The sequence below is a fragment of the Heptranchias perlo genome, chromosome 32 (genome assembly GCF_035084215.1).
Source record: "Heptranchias perlo isolate sHepPer1 chromosome 32, sHepPer1.hap1, whole genome shotgun sequence".
In the NCBI taxonomy this organism is placed as follows: Eukaryota; Metazoa; Chordata; class Chondrichthyes; order Hexanchiformes; family Hexanchidae; genus Heptranchias; species Heptranchias perlo.
Window position 1 is genome coordinate 21,648,427 of NC_090356.1, and position 22,291 is coordinate 21,670,717.

General features: G+C 42.0%; 1 protein-coding gene across 3 annotated transcripts in view; it reads right to left on the reverse strand.

The window, feature by feature from the left end:
- The window catches only part of LOC137301158 (rho guanine nucleotide exchange factor 10-like protein), a 151,802-nt gene that overhangs the window by 54,605 nt on the left and 74,906 nt on the right, over window positions 1–22,291 (reverse strand). For all 3 annotated transcript variants that reach the window (XM_067970603.1, XM_067970605.1, XM_067970604.1), the window contains 4 exons: window positions 21,244–21,335; window positions 8,710–8,787; window positions 6,810–6,985; window positions 1,624–1,732 (listed from right to left, as the gene is read on the reverse strand). In XM_067970603.1, the coding sequence (XP_067826704.1) occupies window positions 1,624–1,732; window positions 6,810–6,985; window positions 8,710–8,787; window positions 21,244–21,335 (455 nt within the window). The remainder of the gene's footprint in view (window positions 1–1,623; window positions 1,733–6,809; window positions 6,986–8,709; window positions 8,788–21,243; window positions 21,336–22,291) is intronic.

The following is a 22,291-nucleotide window of genomic DNA, read 5'->3' on the forward strand; positions in this document are numbered from 1 at the left end:
GACTTGTGCTGGTGAACTGTTCCATAGGCACTTGCTGCCCTTGGGTAGTTCACTCTAGTCACCGTTCTTCTTATGTGCTCCTAGACAGCGAGGGGGTAAAGTTGGTCTTCAGCGGTGGCACTAGACAGGCTACAGAAAGTCAACACCCCATTTTATATCCTGCCAGATTTTCTTTTCCATTGAAGTGAGTGGAAAGGAAAATCGGGCGAGATGTAAAACGGGCTGTTGATTCCTTAGCGCCCATTTTGCGCTACCCCTGAAGACCAACTTCACCCTGAGTATCAGCAGGCTACTCGATCATGAAGGGTATCACAACTCAGTTGGATCATGCCCTCCCCAGTGTCCACAAAGCACATGTTCTTACCCAGAATAAATAGCATACTTTAAGTGTAGACTGGCTTAATAATACTCCTCAATTGAGCTACCAAGTAGGGTGGTGGAGGATAAACTCTGGAATCACTTCAGAAACAGTTAATTGCTGTGATGCGCAACTGAAGGTTCTTTCACAATGGATAAAAGAGGGCCAAATGCCCTACTCCATCCACCTTGTGCTCACATCAAGTCAGTCAGCTCTCACCTACCTCCGCCAGCCCTCTGGCACCTTGCCTAAAGAGTCTCTGAATCGTAATCAGAAACCCTGATGTTTCCCTTCTCCAGTCCAGGAGCGCCAATACCATTTGTACTGTCTATAGCATCACCCTGGCCGAGACCAGCTAAATTGGCACAGTTCTGGAAATAACACTTGCAATGCACTTTCCACTGGGGGAAGCTCCAGCTTTCTTAATGATCAGACTTCATATGTTGCTTTACAATGATGGGTTTGCTGTTCGTTCATTTTGGTGTTTTTAAAATGGGAAAAAGTCACTTTTGGAGGACAGCAAAAGAGATCATAGAACAGCCATATGTCATGTTAACAGAGTAATAAACTTATGGAACAAGTTGCCAGGGATGGCAACTGACCACATATAAAAAGAGGCAAGTAGGTGAATTTCTGAAGAAGAGGTTCACTTTTTAGGCAAGGTGCCAGAGGCTTGGTGAAGGTAGGTGAGAGCTGACTGACTTGATGTGAGCACAAGGTGGATGGGTAGGCTATTTGGCCCTCTTATCCATTGAGGAAAAAAAAATTTTCAGTTGCTCGTCACAGCATTCAACTGTTTCGTAAGTGATTCCAGAGTTTTTCCTCTATTAGCCTACTTGGTAGCTCGATTAAGTATTATTAAGCCAGTCTACATTATAGTGAGAAGGTTGGAAGATAGGAGTAAGATGAACTAACGTAAGCCTGTCAGACCAAATAGTTCTTTCAAAAGAGTGTTTTTATAATTTTCTCCAACATCACAATAAGCCCAGCCCATCATTCCTATTTGACAGGGTGTTGAAATCCCTTTAATAAATGGCCAGGTTATGGCTCATGCACAAATGTAGTCATCAAGATCCAAGACCATTGTTTGCACACAATAATAACTGTGTAAAACAATTCACAGAAAATAAATCTTCCATTACAAAATAAAGTCTAAGAAGCCACAAAACAGAAAAGTTACATTTTCACACCAAGTTCTTGGCAAGTAAAGGTATTAATATACAGAAAGAGCCCATGACACAGTTCAAATTAGTCATTAACAATACCTTGAGACTCTCTCCTTTGAAGGAAGGATACTTTGCGCATTACTGCATTTTTTGTCTTCTCCAGCCCGTCTTTAGTCCCATTTCTTGCCGCCTTCATTAGCTGCTGCATCTGGTGTGAGGAATAATACGACAGTTAATACATATGTGCATTAGAGCTAGTATCCTTGTACCATTAATATTGATAGAATGGAGGTTGCCAATACCTGGAGGTCACTCCTTCAGGTAATAGTTCTTTCAAAAATAAAGCAAACTTCAAGCAGAATTTTTCCAACGATTAGTTTTTTTTTGCAAAAGGTCCAGAATCGAGCAGATCACTTCTAGCCTCAAAATTTCTCTCTCCACTTTATTATTGCTGTTATGGTAATTGCTCCTCTGAGCTTTTCATCTCTTGCTTCTCCAAAGCTCTAAATACACCACTCTACATATCCTTCCTTCATCCTCAGGTGTTGAAATCAAAATGCATTGCACCATTGTTCATTAATTCATTTTACAATCTATTTAAACCCTAGATTTCTATCAAACCACTTATCTCCTACTCTTTTTAACCTTGGTGATGTTTCTTCAATGTGGAAGCTTGGAAGATAAAAGCAGTGTGGTGAGGTATCAGGCAAAGAGCACTCTTTTTTTAAAAATGCAGGATCCAAAGGTATATTGAATCATGTAACGAACCCGTGAACCTGTAATGTTACTGGATATTAAAATATCAACAAGGTGAGGGAGTTCAGGGTTGAGAAATGGAACCTTGCCCATTTCAGGTACCCAGTGTCAGCTCAAGCACACCCAGGTCAAGTACTGAAGAGTTAGATGCAGAGTAAAGCTTTTTGTACTCAACCCCAACAATATACTTCAACTCCAACCTGAGAAAATATCATCCATTGCAACAGTATCTCATTACCCAAACCAACCATCCTGTGGCCTCTCGAGATTGGGGCAGTTTTATACTGTGGGGTTGTGCCCACTAGGAACTGGGTTGAGACTGCCCAAGTGCTCAGGATCCAGACTTTGTTTTTAATATCATATAGAAGCCTCGCTCTCTAGTAATATTAGTGTTGCTTGGGTTCTCTAAACTGAGAGGAGTAGAAAGATGGAGAGGTACCTTGCAATCATATCGCTGTTTCAGCTCCTGTACGTCTCTGCCCCTGACTTTCATGGCCAGGAATTCTCTCTTAGTCCTGACGTACTTCTCCTTCAGTCTATTGAGATCCGGGGAAAGCTGAGCAGCAACCAGGAGAGGAGGACGAGCACGAGCACAGGAAAGAGAAATAAAGATGGGTGGCAGAGGAATAGAAGTGCATGAGAGTTAGTGACGTAGTATGAAAAGACACTGTGCGCTTAACATTCAATGAAAGTCCAGTATTGATACTGTAGAGATACAAGCACTGCAGACAGAAATGAAGTTAATGTTGGAGGTCAGGTCTAAGGTGCTAATTTTTTTTTAAACTTCACAGAAGGTCAATAAAAAAAAAGTTTGCTTTGACCATACTGGCACCAGGAAGTGACATCATTCAAAAGTAGGCAGCATTACATGCAGAAGTGGAATAAGCACAGTTGAAGCAAAGATAATGCAAGCAGAGTGTCCTAGGCAGGAAAGTCAAACACTCAATGGCATCAGAAAGAATGCCACTAGTTATGGGCCCAGATATGAATACAATCCATTCAAAAATACAACAGATCACCCAAGTAAAACTGAAATGTACAGAACATAAATTAGATCTGGAAGTGTGTTCCTACTAAACTTGAGCATTTACAGTATTGGATCCAAACTTGCACTGTAATCTCAATTATATTGCTAACATGAGAAGTTCTTAAAATCCCAATCTCACCAAAGGCTCAATTGTTAAAAGGTAGTATATCTAACTGAACCTAACAGGGTAGGAAGCTTCCAAGTTTGATCCCCATTTGTAGCCATCCCCAATGCTCTCTCAGTTGAGATCAGCTAATAGCAGAGATAGGGGATCAAATAGAGGACCTGCCTGATTTGTGTAGATCAGTTCCACACTGAGCACTGCACTTACCAACTGAGCTATCAGGAGCAGTTCCATCTCAACCCTTGATGGGTTACAGGCTTTAAAACACACAAAACAAGGGACACATCAAATATTGTGTTGTGCAAAATAATTTTTCCTCCCTACCCATTGTCCCCAATAACCTGCCTGTTCATTCATCGGGACATGCAATATTTGTTCTGTAATACTGTTCCTTTAACATCCAACTCCCATTTTAATGTGTGGCTGTGACATCACATACCCATTCCCCTCCATCATGGAAAACTTCTCGTGCATTCCCATTCCCAGACACATTGTTGGCCTTTATTCAGCCACAGGAACGGCAAGTAGTACCTCAAAATATTTAGTTAATAGACAAAGTTTCTTCAGTGGCCTGGCCTTCTAACTTACATAGAATTAACAGTACAGAAACAGGCCATTTGGCCCAACTGGCTTATGCTGGTGATTATGCTCCACATGAGCCTCCTCCCACTCTACTTCATCTCACCCTATTAGCACATCCTTCTATTCCTTTCTCCTTTGTGTACTTATCAAGTGTCCCCTTAAATGCATCTATGCTATTTGTCTCAACCACTCCATGTGGTAGCAAGTTCCACATTCTAACCACTCTCTGGTACTGCACAAGTAGATCAAATAAAATTAAAGCTGTTGGCTTAAGCATGATTGGTACCAATATACCCAATAAGCCACATGCCAAAATGGAGTTCAGGCACTGTTTCTTTCTGGTGCAGTTGCTATGGTCACTCGAGGCCCCAATTTAGCTGGCACTTCAGTTGGCAACACACCAATAAATCCTCGGCCTGTCTCTTGCTCTGTAACCAGGGACGTTCCATATCCAGTTTGACACCATTTTTCTTTTATTTGACTTTTAAGTGGTTATTAATCCGAGCCAAGTGGTCTTGGTCAACACTGAGCACTGATAATGGAAATTGTTTGGTTTTAAAATGTCCATTTAAAATACAAAAGCCACTTGTTTCAATTTTTAAAAAAAAACCAGAGCTGTGCAAACAGTATAAAACAACACACTGAAGGATCGATGCCCAGGCGGCTGCTGCTGCTAGTCTCCAAGCCGAACTCAGGAGTATAGTGGAAACCAGAATGACCACCCTTGCCCGCCCGCCCACCCACCCACCCACCCACAGCTTCACTCAGGTGCTACTCACATTAGGCACTGGTAACTTGGGACTGTCCTCACCTCTAATACACCTTTGAACAACCATCACCTTTATGTCTTCAATAAATGCAGCTAAAATTACAATGACACTATTCCATTTTAAAAAATTACAAGACCAACATCACACTAGTTCTCATGCAAGCTTATGATGAAATTTGCTGTTTAACTAAAAATGTTTGTATTACTCAGGACTAGAACAGTGCTGACAAAGAATCAGCATAACATGTGGTCACAGCCCCCAGGGAATAAACAACTCCTGTTACCAAGTATATATATGAACCTCAATGTATCTGCAAGTATTGTGTAATCTGTACTATAGATCAAAGTACCAAAACATGACCTGAAAAGACAAAATTTTTGTATATAACACAAATAAAAACAATACTGAAAGAAAATGGGGTCTCATATTGATAGTCGTCTGCTGGAAAACAATGCAGCCTGGTCCATGAGAGGTGGTTTTTTCTCATTTATTTGTGCAATTAATTTTATCCTTTTATACCCATATATGTATATTGTACAAATACTTAGTGTTATTTTAAAATAACCAGTCCTGTATTTAGTTTTCACAAGTTACTTCCCTCCTCCTCACCATTTTTCAACAACAGCCTGCATTTATATAGTGCCTTTAACATAGGAAAACATCCCAAGCTGCTTCACAGAACAGGTTTAGCCTTTATACATTTCTTCCCCTCTCATTCTCTCCTGTTTCCACCACCCCCACCCACCCAAAGTTGCATGCATTACTACGAAGAGGATGAAATATTTGCACCTTCCCCCACCATCTGGGTGCCCAGAATCTATCGGCACATTACTGACTTATAGGAGTTACTTGTTTACCAGCAGATATCAGCTAACTTAAGGCCTTTCATGTGAACCCCCTGTACAGTAAGTCATGATTTCTCCAGAAATCATAAGTGGTCCTCAACTTTCATGGGATCCAAAACATACATTTACAAAAGGAAAGAAGACCACGTTGAATCATTAGGCCGTCATTAATCAGAACATTCAAAAGCTCATCTGAATTCCCAACACTGTCATTTTATTCTCCCCGAAGCAAAAATAAGCATTTGAGTAAATCAGGATATTAGATTTGGGTTGGCAATGTCAGAAACTCTAACCTTTGAATCGAAATAATTTTTAAGACTGCACTGGCAAATGCAGTCTTAAATTATTTCTTAACCATTCTGGATAGCTAGGCAAAAATGATCCATAAACTTTGTTTCGCCACTCAGCACACGATCCAAGATTGCACCCTGCTGCTTCCTCTCACGCCTTCTGGTTAAAAGCCTTTGGCTTCCTTAGCTGAAGCTTTGCTCGGCCTCACCCACTCTTTAGTCTCTGTATCCAGCCAATATTCTCTTTGGCTACTGAAGCCAAGTCCTGCATTTCATAACTCACTAATTCCTTTGGCCTCTGATGACAATGCATCTTATTCTGGCCTACCACTAAATATCATTATTCCCCATGTCACTTTATGCTCACATCATTTCCCCAACCCAACTTTTACTCATTCTGGTCTTTTAACTCAAACCAAAGCTTTGTTTGCTTCAGTTTACCAACTCAAATTGACTTTGGATCCTTAATTTCTCCCCTAAGATTTAGATTCAATTAGTCTCCAATGCATTTCCTAGAATCAGATCCTCCATACTGAGAGAAACTTACACTTACCTACAAACCACCAAGTCAACCAGCTCAGCTACCTTCACTTCCAGTGACAATGTGCTTTAATTCAATCCAAATGTAGTCCAGTATTACCACAGTACACCCATTTCATAAATGATATTCTTGAAGTTCTCCTCATGTCACCACTTCACTTCCTGTGCTACACTTTGTTAGACAACAAACATCTAAACCACCATGAGTGGTACAATCCTGAGACCAGACTTTGTCTCCTTGATCTACCAAAATATAACCAACCTGTAAAGTCAGACTTCACAAATCATTCGGCTAACTGTCCCAATATAGTTTAATTGTTTGGCGACACTATTGATCACCACAACTTTCACCTTTGGCTGAAGAACGGCTTTGGATTTTTGTTGCTCTCCTCCAGGTTTATTTTCTTCATCCGAGTGTTCGTCATAGCTCTCAAATTCACTGGAACTCCAACCTTCTTCCATCTGTGCTGCATTGGTGCAGCCAGCCTCTCGATGCACATCATCATAGATCAATTCATCCATGGGCACTGTGCGAAGCAAAATTACAAACAAGCCTTTAAACTCCACTGATATTGTCAAAGCATCCCTTTATCAATAAGCTCTTATGGGGATTCAAATGAAAATAATTAAATACCAGGAGCTTATCAGGGACACTAGGGCATTTTAATCAGTTATATTGCAGTAATTAATTCTGTACGCCAAGAGGCATGATAGGAATACAGATCTAACCCAATTATCCAATCTCTACCGGTGACTGTATATTGCTGAATCATCAGGCATTGTGGGAATAAATTTATGGACAATTGAAAAAACTGAAGATAAAGGGAGCAAAGTACGAAAACTGTCTTACAGGCTTTGTTTACTCCATGTTGAGGGGGCTGGGTATTAATAAGCATTTGGGCTTTGTGTTGAAAGTAGATACAAGTACTGAAATCTGCATAGGTTACAGACTGTGCAGAACAGACATCATCAATCAAAGACTTCAAGATCTTCAGTGTACAAAGCCACTGAAGGCATATAGACACACCGGGGGGGGGGGTGGGGGGGGGAATTTTAACCCCCACGCGACGGGCAGGACAGGGAGGTTAAATCAGCAAATATGTGAAACCTGACCCCAACCCACTGCGAATGCGCCCGTTTCCCTTTTAACTGTGGCGGGTTTGGGGGCATCTGAAGAACCCGCTCTGGAGAGGCAGGTCTGTTATAATATGTAATGAGGCTCCATTCCTGATATTTTGGCAGCTATTTCAATTTAACGCTGGCCGGCCGGGTTTCCCAGGGCTTGAGAAAACCAGCGGCTGAACCAGATGCCGGATCCAGCAGGTAAATGCTTTTTCTAGCACTGCTCATGGGCCAGGAGGCGCAGGAGTGCTTCCTGCTGGCCCCTCAAGCAAATCTTCTGCCACAGTCGGCCGCCCCCCCACCTACTCCAATCTCGAGACGTTTCCCAGTCCCCCCCTCCCTTCCGACTGCTGGTCCGAGCCTCCCTACTCCCCGCGATGTTTCCGGGGGATCAGCCCCGACGGTCCCCAGCTGCAGCCTTCTACCAGTGGTTTTCCCACTCAGCCTGTCAATCTGGCCGGCAGCCAGGCGGGGAACGGAATAAAGAATGATAACGAGGTCCTGCCATTAAATTCAGCAGGACTTCCGCATTCGCAGCACTTCCGGGGTCTCCTCCCCCACAAACACGTGCCCCCGCTCCCTCCCGGTAAATATCGGGGCCATAGTATTTTCAATTTCAAGAGGCCCTGCTTCTTTGGTAGCACAGGGCCCAGGGAGACAAAACATGAGAAAAAGATGGGGGGGTTGGAAATTAGAAGACAAAATAAATACAATTTAATAAGAATAAGTGAGATTCAAATAAATAAAAACTGTTCCCATGTTCTGCAATTAGCCTCAGCATTCTGGGCTGGAGGGTGAAAGAGAAAAGAAAACCATCCAGGATGCTCACTCCTGATTGTATTCCAGCCCTGTTCGAGAGTGCATGTATGTAGGTGTCCAGTGAAGAAAGGATCAGGTTCAACTGTAATGCCCTGAACAATAGCCTGCCAACACTCACTGTCTTGGCTGACACAAGGAAGTGGCCAGTTAAGCAGCAGAGCATGGCTGGTGCCCATAGAATCCAACCCCAATGTGTCCAGAGCATAAGGAGGTGAAGGCAAAAAATTGGAGGGTAAAAAATGGGCAGCTGACAGGCTAGTAAAGCATAACATGCATTTATTTATGTATACATTATAAAGAAAATTCTTACCCTGCGCTTGGGGAGATCGATCTTCACGTGTAACATCATCATAGATCACATCCTCCTCCACACCTGATGTACACTGGGCTGAAGCAATATGGGGAATAATTTTTGAAAATTAAAATAAGAATGTCAGCATCGAGATAAATTTAGCAGCTAGAGCATCCAATCAAACTTTCTGTAAATTCCTACTTAACTGTAACTGATTTGGGGTAGGTGGAACATGCTGGGCTTTTATTTTATGAATCAAAAGAATCAGGGCATGTGTGATAGCGGCTATACCTTATCACACCTTCACCTGACACAAGAGAACCTTCCTTTCAGATCCAAAGTAATCAATCAGCTAATTGGAATTCTGGTTTTGATTATGTGATTAGGTATCCAAACAAGGGGTCAGATTGGCACAATGGTATTGGTTGGTTGCAGGGGCAGTCTTCCTAGAACCCTTGTTTTGGTTGGGGGAAAAATATGTATTTTGGCATCACATGATTAAAATATGTAATTCAACATGATTTGCATTTGTAATCATTACATTGAATGTACAGCATAAACAGGCAATTTGCTCCAACAGGTCAATGCTGCTGTTTATGCTCCACATGAGCCTCCTCCCAACCGTCTTCATTTAACCCCATCAGCATAACCTTCCATTCCTTTCTCCCTCATGTGTTTATCTAGCTGCTTGGTGATGTACACTGGGCTGAAGCAATATGGTAAATATCAAATGGAAATGGTAGGTTGGGCATTTTTCTCCATGAAGTTTCACTTAGTACAAATATCACAAAAGTTGGTTCATAGTTTTTGTATGAAATTTGCTCAAAAAGGCCATAAACTTTGGTAACAATGGGAAACCTGCCCCACATTAATAAATTCCAAGGTAAAGTCAAGCAAAGGGAATTGGCAAGCAGCACAAAGTTTAACAGATGTGCCCCCAATCTCAAGGCATTTCTCAAAGTAAAGTACATCTTCCATCAGGCTGCATTGGCAGAGGTGATAGTTGCACAATTAGGCCACTAAATAAAAAAAAATTATCCAAACATTAAAAAGTCACAAAGAAAAATAAACTCCAACATACAACCATCAACTACAAGCAATAAAATGAGAAATGAATACCAAAGAAGAAAATAAGCCTTTAAATTAGGGTTTGTATGGGAAGAAACTAATTTATCTGAACAAAAGGCAGGCTTAAGAACCCTAATGGGTTGATGGTACTGTGTGATGGTAGCACCCAATCAGTCTCACAGGGAATGTAGTAATGAATGGATAAAACTAAAGTAATTAAAAAGGGTACAAGCACCAGTTCCTCCCCCACCAAAAAAAAAGAGCTAAAGGGGGAATTACCAGGAGAGACACAACACAAGCACCTCATAATATCAAACAGAAAATAAGATTTTAAAAAAACATACCCATTGCAGGCAGGGGTGAAAAAGGATTAAATAGGGAAAGAAACTCAGCTGCAATTAATAATGAGACAATGAGCAGGTTTAAGCAGAATAAATCCCAGCTGAGGAGCATGATTCAGCATCAAACTTAACGAGAAGCCAGGAGTAGCTGGAATTTGGCCACTTCAATTTGTTTCATGAGTTCAGGAGACCGGATTTTACCTTCTTAAAAAATAATAATTATGTCACTCCGAATACATGGACAGCCATTGTCTCTATCAATCTGGCTTCTTTAAGGGGACAGGTGCCATCCATGAGCCAAGTTTCAGTTAAAGCCATGATGTCAATGCAATTGTCCACAATAAGGAGGACAATGGGTGGCTCTGGATAGTTTCAAAGCAGAGGAGCTCAGTAGGGTGCTGCCAGCCTGGGAGGTATTTTACCAACACAAAAGTTACAGACAGAAGTCAAGTGGGTTGTAGCTACACTACTTGCAATGTTTACTTTTTAGTTTTTTAAGTCTTCAAATTTGAGCAGAATGGAATAGGGCCAGGGTATGAAAATCTTTAAAAACATGCACAAGGTCACTAATCGGGTCCTTACAGACCTTATCAAAAACTTTACTTATGTGCAATATTATTCATGCCACAAATAGATAAAATCCCATACCCACAGGTTCATGGTTAGTTGGAAAGATCTGTTGAGAAGCAAGTATGTAAGGCCAAGGCCAGTCTAGCTTATGAGAGCCAACCAGGCCCAGAGCAAGCCCTGGTCTGATTCAGTGCTGAAGCTGACCAGAAACAAGTGTTTCCGAATCTGCTGACAGGCAGGGTGGCGCAGTTTATTATTTTTCTTATTTACAAAGAACTTAAGTTAACTTGAAGTAAGGTGAAATTTGCTATAACTGTAGGTCTGTATATTCACTACTGACTGTAAAATAAGAGTTTAATAATTTGAATTTGGCTTCGTCTCAGTAAAGAGTTAATCAGCTTGCTTTTCAGAAAATTAGAGGAGCACATGTGAAGATACATGCGGAGGATTACTGCATCTAGATAATATAAATAAGGGGGTCTTAATGTTACCCCTCCCCATCCCCCAGTTACAATATCATACATCCAGATATTGGTAGCAAAAGTAAATTTGTGATCGTAAGGGACGGAGGTCTGCTTACAGCAGAGACCAGTGACGCTAACCCACGAGAATAACTAAGATAGACCCAAAATTTGTAATATCTAGATTTACACACCACAAGTTTAGTGTTGGTGTAAAGCAGAAAGAGCTTCAAACCAAAACTGCACTTGTAGTGCAACTGCACCCCTAATAAGGCTTCATCTGATCTGGAAGTGCCTGATATTTCTCATGACTGACATCCTTTGTCTTGATAAGCATAAATGTTTACCAAAAAAAAAGCCCTGGAAGTATTTGGTAGAGAATAAAATCTCCTTGTCTTATTGCAGTTTAATTTCATTTTCTACAGACCAGCTTTCCAAGCTTGTGCAAATTCCTCAAAAGCTGGTGATTTCATGTTAATACTGTATGTAGTTCAAACAGCACAGTTCTTCATTTTCATGAGGTCCAGCTACTAGGTCAGCCAGAAGTTATCAATGAACAAGCAGAAATTTTTTTAATTTTCTAATGAGCAAAATGCTGTTTTATAAATCGCACTAAAGATTTCTGTCTTGCAGGGCTAGGAACCGAGCTGCAGGTTGAGAGAAAAATCCAATTGCATTAAGTGACGTAATGTATAATAATGTGGAGTCACAGCACCCAGGCTGATGCTCATCCAAGATGGCAGGTCTGGTAGAAATTAGCAGGAGGGGGCATTTTATTTATTATTCGCCGTGACCATTCCTCCCACATCACAAGGGTGAAACTTAGATTGCCCGACGGGTATCCTGTGTGAGATGGGGTGAAGGTAAGCTGGCCACACAAATTAAATATCTTTAACAGTCATCCCTCTAACCTACAAGGCTTTCAAATCCCAAGTTTATTGTCACCTTCCTGCCGTCCCTTGACTTCTTTCATCATCTTTCCGAAACTTCTTCTCCTTAGTGATGCCCTATGCTATGGTCTTGCCCATCACCTAGGTTTCCCTTGGGGGAGAAAAAAGCCTCGGCCTTGCGTATCCATGGAAGCTGCTGCTAATGCAGTTGGTTCATCAAGAAGTGTACTTAAACAATCAAGGAGGATTGTAGCTTGTTTTGAGAAGTCAGAATAAAATTCCATACCCACAGATTCAAGGTTAGTTGGAAAGATCTGTTGAGAAGTAAATATGACCTAGGCCAGTCTACCTCAAGAGAGCCAATCAGGCCCAGAGCAAGCTTCACAAGTTTGTGAAACTTAAAGAGTACAGATGCAGCCATCATTGACCTAACTTTAGGAAGCAGCACACTGCAGTACATTAACACTGGAAAAAATGCAACAAGGGAAGGCTATTCGGCCCATCAGGTCCCTATTATTCCACAGACCAAATAAAATCTACCCTATTAAAAACCCTGGACTACCCATTTATTCTCCTGCATGAAAGTTCTGCAAAACTCTAAATTATTCATCCATCTAATGTCTCCATTACACAGTCCTGGCCTGCTACCTTCTAGATAATATTCCCCCAACACAGAGAAATCATATGTCCTGTAGAGTATTTGATACAAGAAAAAGCCAACTCAGGTCTACATCAATCTTGTTAAACAAGAAAGTCTGCCTTCCAAGCTCATTCCATGTACTGTAGTGTTGCAATATTTAAGTTGCTGCTGTTGAGAGATCTGCAGCCAACTCCTTGCATACCCCATTTTAATGAGAAAGAAAATACATGCATACAGCCTGGTTAAAAGTTGAAAAGGGAGTTGCGTGCAGCTGAAATCTTGAGGTAGTGTCAAAAAGTGAGGCTCTCTGAGAATTGAAAGCAGTTTCCGCTTCACAGCAACACAAAAGTAACCATATCATTCCAGAGTCAGGTCCCGATCTGACTCAGAAGGCAGCAATGTGAGAATCAACCTGTTGAATCTCCCAGGCACTTTAGAAATGTAAGAGGTTTTTTTTAAGAATGACTAGAATGTGGGTACTGCCACAAACACTCTCAAAATAATCAAATATTTATTGCAAATCTCTCTTCTGGCACCCGAAGTACAATTCAACGCCAGGGGCAGCTAGCATGGATATTGCTGCTGGTCTGAAACTGGTAGCACGGGATAACCTGAGTTTGAGACTCTCCCTTACATAGAACCTGCAGCACAGAAACAGGCCATTCAGGCCAACAGGCCTATGCCGGTGTTTATACTTCACACAAGCCTCCTCCCACTCTAAAAACCTCTTCCCACTCTGCCCCTATATGCCTCTATTCCCTTCTCCCTCATGTAAGCATCGAGCCTCCCCTTAAATGCATCAATGCTGTCTGCTTCAATCACTCCATGTGGCGGTGAGTTCTACATTCCTGCCACACTCTGTGTAAATTCCTCCTAAATTCTTTATTTGATCTGTTAGTGGCTATCTTGTTTTTCTGCCCCTTGTTCTGGACTTACCCACAAACGGAATCAGTTTCTCGATGTCCACCCTATCAAACCCCTTCATAATTTTAAATACCTCCATCAGGTCTCCTCTTAGTTTGCTCTATCTTTCTTGATAGTTGCATCCTCTAAATTCTGGTAACATCCTTGTAAATCTTTTCTGCACCTTCTCTAGTGTTTCAATATCCTTTTTGTTCAGAAGTACGCACAGAACTTCAAGTTTGGCCTAACCAAGGTTCTACGTAAATTTAACATCACCTCCCTGCTTTTATATTCTATTCCTCTAGAAATGAACCCCAGTGCTTTGATTGCACTCTTTATTGCCTTATCAACTTGAATTGCTACTTTTAGCAATTTATGTGTTTGTATTTCCTGATCTCTTTACTCCTTTACCCCATTTTAGTTTCTCTTATCAAAATGAACCACTTCACACTTTGCTATATTGATTTTCATTTGCCATTTGTTCACCCACTCTGCAAGCCTGTTTATATCTAGCTTTTTGCCAGTTTGAGAAACTTCCCTTTACTCCTACCCTCTGTTTTCTGTTTTGTAGCCATATTTTAATTCATGCTGCTACTTGACCCCTGACTCCCCTGTCATTGTCATGAGTGTCTATGTGGCACCTTATCGAAGGCCTTCTGAAAGTCCATGGATACCACATCCACTGCATTGTCCTTGTCAACTCTTTCTGTTACTTCAAAGAATTCAATAACGTTGGTTAAACATAACCTTTAGGTTACTATTATCTCCACCCAAACATTCCCCAGCCCACCCCCCTCACCCCGGGGTCTTCTTGCCATACTCCAGCTGCAGCCAAGATTGAAGGCAGTCAAGTTGCTTCAGGTCTGCATTAGTGCTGCTATGAAACCAGTTGTTAAGTGGTGCCAAAAAAAAAACAGCCTAGGGGTCACTCTGCTTCCAAATTTGTATGCCTCCGTTCCAATTGTTTTCGGTCTCAGCCAAGCAGAGGTCAGGTAGTGTCCATTGGGAGGAAGAGGAAAAATAATCAAATAAATCGGAACAACGTTTGTTATCATACCTCTTTTGTGCACCTGATAGTGCCTGGGCCAACAGCAGCACAGCCAGAGGCCTGGGAGCGGGTGCGTAGTCTAGTGAGGCCAGAAAGCACAGGAAAAACACCTTCAATTTTCTCCTCGTATTTTCACCATTAGAAACCACGCTGTCACCATACATTCCTGAGCAGACTTCTGAATAAACTGGTAGACACTGCAGCAGTTTTGCCAGATTTTATGTGCACTTCTGCAAAGTAAAAGAAATCTCACCCCTGCCTTGCCACATTGTGCCAAGCCTCTGCTACTGTGCAAACTTACCCCCAGCGGCCACTGCACCAGATGATGATGAGAGCAGGTTGTATCCGGGGGGTCTTAGGACCCAAGGATTCGTCGATTACAGAAATAGCAGAAAATTTTAAATTCTATAGCTTACATCTCAAATTGATGGGGTCCTCTTTACAAACGCCCCTACTTTGTTCTGGTACCCTCAAAAGGAAAGTAGTGAGAGGAAGTAACTTAAGAATGTTGCTGTAAAGAAGCAATTTTAACTTTGTGGTTACAAATCAAAACCAGATGAGCAAAGCAACTTCCAGCACAGCCTAGTCAGAGTCACACTTTTTCCCCTACCCTTCTATTTTCTCTATTTTGTATTTGCCAACTGAGCTGTCAAACTATCCCAGAGCTCTTTATTTTAAATCAAAAAAATCAGTCACATCCAAGGCCATTAATTTTCTGTTCTTATATACATCAGATGGAATCACCAACTTGGATCCAGTAAAAATCCCATGTAATAAAAATAGAATTTAACTTATTCAGTCACTGTCAACCAGTGGGCTTGATTATAAGGAATAATAGCCCCGTTGTATATTGTAGGCAAGGCCCCCGGCTCTTCCATTCTCACAGAAAGACAGGCAGAATCATGGAATGCGATCCACAAAACACCAGTAAAAATCCTTTGTACCAGCTTCAAGCCAGTAGATTCTGCCGCTCTGTCTCTGGATAGCCTGCAATGTCCCTTTGTGAATAACTTGCTGGCTAGTGCCAGGAGAAAAGTCCTGGAGGTGGCTGTTGCTAGCAGGTTTAAAAGGATATGCAGTTAGGGTTAGATGAAGTAGGGTGGGAAGAGGCTTGAGTGGAGCATAAACACTGGCACATAAGATACATAAGAAATAGGAGCAGGAATAGGCCATACGCCCCTCAAACCTGCTCCGTCATTCTATAAGATCATGGTTGATCTTCTACCTCAACCCCACTTTCGTGCCCTATCCCCATATCCTTTGATTCTTAATGTCCAAAAATCTATCGATTTCAATCTTGAATATACTCATCAACTGAGCATCCATAGTCCTCTGAGGTACAGAATTCCAAAGATTCACAACTCTGAGTGAAGAAATTTTTCCTCATCTCGGTCCTAAATGGCCGACCTCTTATCTTGACACTATGGCCCTCAGTTCTAGACTCTTCGGCCAGAGGAAACAGAATCTCAGCATCTACCCTATCAAGCCCTCTAAGAATTTTAAACGTTTCATTGAGATCACCTCTCATTCTTCTAAACTCCAGAGAATATAGGCCCATTTTACTCAATCTCTCCTCATAGGACAACGGTCTCATCCCAGGAATCAATCTAGTGAACATTTATTGCATCCTCCCTGAGGCAAGTTCCTTAGGTAAGGAGACCAAAACAGTACAAGTACTCTAGGTGTGTCCCGTCAGAGCCCTATATAATTGCAGCAAGACCTCCTTACTCTTATAATCCAACCCCCTTGCAATAAAGGCTAACATACCATTTGTCTTCCTGATTGCTTGCTGTACCTACATGTTAACTTTTTGTGATTTGTGTACAAGGACATCCAAATCCCTCTGAATACCAACATTTCTTAGTCTCTCACCTTTTAAAAAAAATATTCTGCTTTTCTATTCTTCCCACCAAAGTGGATAATTTCACATTTCCCCACCTTACACTCCATCTGCCTCCTTCTCGTCCACTCGCTTAACTGGTCTGCATTTCTTTGCAGTCTCTTTGCGTCTTCCTCAGAGCTTACCTTCCCACCTAGCTTTGTATTGTCAGCAAACTTGGATACATTACACTCAGTCCCCTCATCTAAGTCATTGGTATATATTGTAAACAGCTGGCATGGGCCAGTTGGGCCGAATGGCCTGTTTCTGTGCTGTAAACTCTATGTAATTCTATGTAACAGTAAACTTACCAGCGTAAATTGAGAACCCCTGTCTTTAAAGGTTCATCTGTAACAACAGTAACCAGAGCTCTTCAAATCAAATTAATTTTTTAAAAAAGTCCTTTTCTTTTTTTTTATTTTTAACTGTTGAATTCTTCTTCCAGTGAGCAAAATAGTAATAAAAAATTCAGGAACTCCCAGACAGCTGAATGGGTACATGCATTTCCCAATGTATTGAGTCATTCAGATGAGGAAGGTCCCAAGTTTGATTCCTAGTCTATTCTGAGATAGCTGTCCTCAGTCTGGGTAGGAGTAGGATGCTACAATTTACCTCTTTTAAAAATAAAAGTCAGTCAGTACAGATCAAGCTCTGCTCTGATGTCCTGTGTGGTCAAACAGCCTATCGATCTAACTTTCTGGGCTCACATACAACAAAAATGGCCAATTGGGCAAAGTACTGTAGGGCTGCCAGTGTCTGTAGCACCATAATCTACCGTGAGTCAGTACCTTCACAAGAGGACGTGGGGTGGGGGTGGGGGTGGGGGGGGAGGTGGGGGAGGACTGGAAAACGATTTGATTTGGAGAAATAAACAAGCTCCAAATTTCTATTCTCTTGCTGAGCAGATTAAAGGTGGGGCCCGCTCCCAGTGAGGCACAATTAAAGGTGTAACTTCTCGTTCCTCTTAATTGTCTGGTGAATATTTGTGCAGCTCTACTGAAGAAATTCTGTACCTCACTGCAGGTCATCCTATGAAGAACATTCTGTCCCCCCACCTGCCCCCAGCCACCTCCAAAATGTGCTTTGCAAAGAACTATAAATGGTTGGGTATTAAATGATTCCTGGTTGTGTTCAGCATAGGGCAGTTGTTTAAGAAAGACAAATCAGGTCACCACTCCAACAAACCCACAACATCTGCCCCACTCTTAAAGGGGATCATACTACAAAACAGAAGTATGTCCTCACGGGGCTGTTTGCTAGTGCTGTTGGGGAAGATTTAAACTAGAGTGGCAGGGGGATGGAAACCAGAGCGGGGAGTCAGAAGGGAGTAAAGTTGAGAGCAGCAAGAGAGGGCAAGATCCAGGGGAAATTTACAATACAAATAGTACAAACAGTTGTTCAAGAACAAGTGAAAGGGAAAAGTGTAGAGCAGCAGAAAGAAAGTGTACTTTAGGCACTACAGATAAAGTGAAAACTAGAAGGCGTAAGACAATTAACCCAGCATCAAAGCTGAAGGTCAGGCTAGGGTGTGTGGCCCAACTCAGAGTTCAATAGACAAATGCACAGAGTATAAGGAATAAATTAAATGAACTACAGGTTCAAATTCAAATTGGAGGGTACGACATGATAGCTATTATGGAGACATGGCTGCAGGATGGTCAGGATTGGGAACTAAATATACCAGGTTATAAGGTCTACAGGAGAGATAGGGAAAATGGAAGAGGGGGAGGAGTAGCCTTAGTGATTAGAGATGAAATCACTTCAATGATAAAGGAGGATATAACGAGGGGTAAGCAGCCAACAGAGACCTTATGGGTTGAATTGAGAAATAGGAAAGGATCTAAGACTATAGTGGGAGTTGTATATCGGACCCCTGGCAGCAGCTCTGAAGTGCTAGATTGTATAAATGCAAAGGCACAGTGGTCTTAATGGGAGACTTTAACCTTCATATAGATTGGGAAAAGCAGACTAGCAACTGTCAGAAAGGTAGTGAATTTCTTGAGTGTGTCCGGGATAGTTTTCTACAGCAGTATGTCCTAGAGGCAACAAGGGGGCAAGCCATACTAGATTTAGTAATGAGTAATGAACCAGATTTAGTTAACAGCTTAACTGTGCGTGAACATCTATCCAATAGCGATCATAACATGATCGAGTTCAATGTAGTGTTTGAAAGGGAGAAAAGTGAGTCAGCTGCTAAGATTCTAGACTTGGGTAAGGCCGACTTCAATGGGATGAGACAGAGACTGTCCGCAGCAAACTGGGCAAATCTGTTAATGGGTAAAATGACTGATGATCAGTGGGAAATGTTTAAAGAAACATTTAACGCGATACAGAATCGGTTTATACCCCTGAGGGGCAAGAACTCTACTTGCCAAAAAAAACAGCCATGGACAACTAAAGAGGTAAGGGACAGTATAAGACATAAGGAAAGGGCATACAAAAAGGCAAAAAATGGCACAGATCCTGGCGAATGGGAAAGATACAAAGATCAACAAAGGGTCACAAAACAGCTAGTAAGAGCTACAAAAAGAGAGTATGAAAAGAAACTTGCAAGGGATATCAAAACCAATACGAAGAACTTTTATAGTTACATTAGGAAAAAGAGGGTGGTCACGAGCAGTGTTGGCTCCTTAAAAACTGAAAGTGGGGATATTGTCATTGACAATGGGGAAATGGCGGACATGTTGAACAATTACTTTGCGTCAGTATTTACAGTCGAAAAAGAGGATAGCATGCCGGAAATCCCAAGAAAACTACTATTGAATCGAGGACAGGGACTCGATAAAATTAACATAAGTAAAACAACAGTAATGAAGAAAATAATAGCACTAAAGAGGGACAAATCCCCAGGACCAGATGGTTTCTATCCCAGGGTTTTAAAGGAAGTAGGTGAGCACATTGCAGATGCCCGAACTATAATCTTTCAAAGTTCTCTAGATTCAGGAACTGTCCCTCTAGATTGGAAAATTGCACATGTCACTCCACTTTTTAAGAAAGGAGAGAGAGGGAAACCGAGGAATTATAGACCAGTTAGCCTAACATCTGTTGTGGGGAAAATGCTGGAGTCTATAATTAAGGATAGGGTGACTGAACACCTCGAGAATTTTCAGTTAATCAGAGAGAGCCAGCATGGATTTGTAAAAGGTAGGTCGTGCCTGACAAACCTGATTGAATTTTTTGAAGAGGTGACTAAAGTAGCGGACAGGGGAATGTCAATGGATGTTATTTATATGGACTTCCAGAAGGCATTTGATAAAGTCCCACAAAAGAGACTCTTAGCTAAGATAGAAGCCCATGGAATCGAGGGAAAAGTACAGACTTGGTTAGGAAGTTGGCTGAGCGAAAGGCGACAGAGAGTAGGGATAATGGGAAGGTACTCACATTGGCAGGATGTGACCAGTGGAGTCCCGCAGGGATCTGTCTTGGGGCCTCAATTATTCACAATATTTATTAACGACTTTGATGAAGGCATAGAAAGTCTCATATCTAAGTTTGCCGATGACACAAAGATTGGTGGCATTGTAAGCAGTGTAGATGAAAACATAAAATTACAAAGCGATATTGATAGATTAGGTGAATTGGCAAAACTATGGCAAATGGAATTCAATGCAGACAAATGTGAGGTCATCCACTTTGGATCAAAAAAGAATAGAACTGGGTACTTTCTAAATGGTAAAAAGTTAAGAACAGTGGCTGTCCAAAGGGACTTAGGGGTACAGGTACATAGATCATTGAAGTGTCATGAACAGGTGCAGAAAATAATCAATAAGGCTAATGGAATGCTGGCCTTTATATCTAGAGGACTAGAGTACAAGGGGGCAGAGGTTATGCTGCAGCTATGCAAAACCCTGGTTGGACCGCACCTGGAGTACTGTGAGCAGTTCTGGGCACCGCACCTTCGGAAGGACATATTGGCCTTGGAGGGAGTGCAGTGTAGGTTTACTAGAATGATACCCGGACTTCAAGGGTTAAGTTACGAGGAGAGATTACACAAATTGGGGTTGTATTCTCTAGAGTTTCGAAGGTTAAGGGGTGATCTGATCGAAGTTTATAAGATATTAAGGGGAACAGATAGGGTGGATAGAGAGAAACTATTTCCGCTGGTTGGGGATTTTAGCAGTGGAGGGCACAGTCTAAAAATTAGAGCCAGCCCTTTCAGGAGCGAGATTAGAAAACATTTCTACACACAAAGGGTGGTAGAAGTTTGGAACTCTCTTCCACAAACGGCAATTGATACTAGCTCAATTGCTAAATTTAAATGAGATAGATAGCTTTTTGGCAACCAAAGGTATTAAGGGATATGGGCCAAAGTCTTGTATTTGGAGTTAGATCACAGATCAGCCATGATCTTATCAAATGGCAGAGCAGGCACAAGGGGCTGAATGGCCTACTCCTCTTCTTATGTTCCTAATATGAGAGAACTGAAATATAGTAGCACCAAAGTTGTGTCGCTGATATGGGTACAGGATAAGGATGCATAAGAGCACAAGGCTAATCCAGAGAAGAAGATCCTTCAGCCCATTTGATCTCATCCTTTCAAAATACCAACCCTACCATCTCCTCATTACAGCATCCAGATGTTTCATAAAACACTGCCACTGTTCTGGCCTTAACCAGCCTTCCTCACAACCTGCAGCAGCTGCTTATCATCATCTGCATGAAGAAACAATTCCTACAGCTTTCCTAAATATGATCTTCACATTACCACTGTGCATGGAACACTAACACAAGCACACGCTGAAGATATCTTACCATTATACAGGGTGTTTTTCTTCCAGGATAAATCTTTGATGCTGGTCTCACAGCTGCTGTTAGATTTGTTGCACAGGGCAGTGGGATGACCCCTAGAAATACAAGCCAAGGGGACAACACATAAGATGGTACTCAATGTTAGACTGTGGCCTATGCTAATGCTATTACATGAAAATAAACAACAATTTGCATTTATATAGCGCCTTTAACATCGCAAAACGTCCTAAGGTGCTTCACAGGAGCTTTATCAACAAAATTTGTCACCGAGCCACATGAGGAGATATTAGGACAGGTGTCCAAAAACTTGGTCAAAGAGGTAGGTTTAAAGGAGAAGAGAGAAGTAGAGAGTTTCTAGGGAGGGACTTCCAGAGCTTAGGGCCAAGGGATGCGCAAGAGGCAAGAATTGGAGGAGCGCAGAGATCTTGAAGGGTTGTAGAGCTGGAAAAGTTTGCAGAGATAGGGAGGGGCGAGGTCATGGAGGGATTTGAAAACAAGGATGAGAATTTTTAAATCGAGGCGTTCCCGGACTGGAGTCACCGAGCACAGGGGAGATGGGAGAATGGGACTTGGTGCAAGTTAGGATATGGACAGCAGAGTTTTGGATGAGCTCAAGTTTATGGAGGGTGGAAGATGGGAGGCCAGCCAGGAGTGCATTGGAATAGTCAAGACTAGAGGTAACAAAGGCATGGATGAGGGTTCAGCAGCAGATGAGCTGAGGCAGGGGCGGAGACGGGCTACGTTACAGAGGTGGAAGTAGGCGGTCTTGGTGATGGCATGGATATGTGGTCGGAAGCTCATCTCAGGATCAAACAGGACGCCAAGGTTGGTTCAGCCTCAGACAGTGGCCAGCGAGAGGGATCGAGTCGGTGGCTAGGGAACGGAGTTTGTGGTGGGGACAGAAGACAATGGTCTCGGGCTTCCCAACATTTAGTTGGAGGAAACTTTTGCTCATCCAGTACTGAATGTCGGACAAGCAGTGTGACAAATTACAGACAGTGGAGGGGTCGAGGGAGGTAGTGGTGAGGTAGAACTGGGTGTCGACTGTACA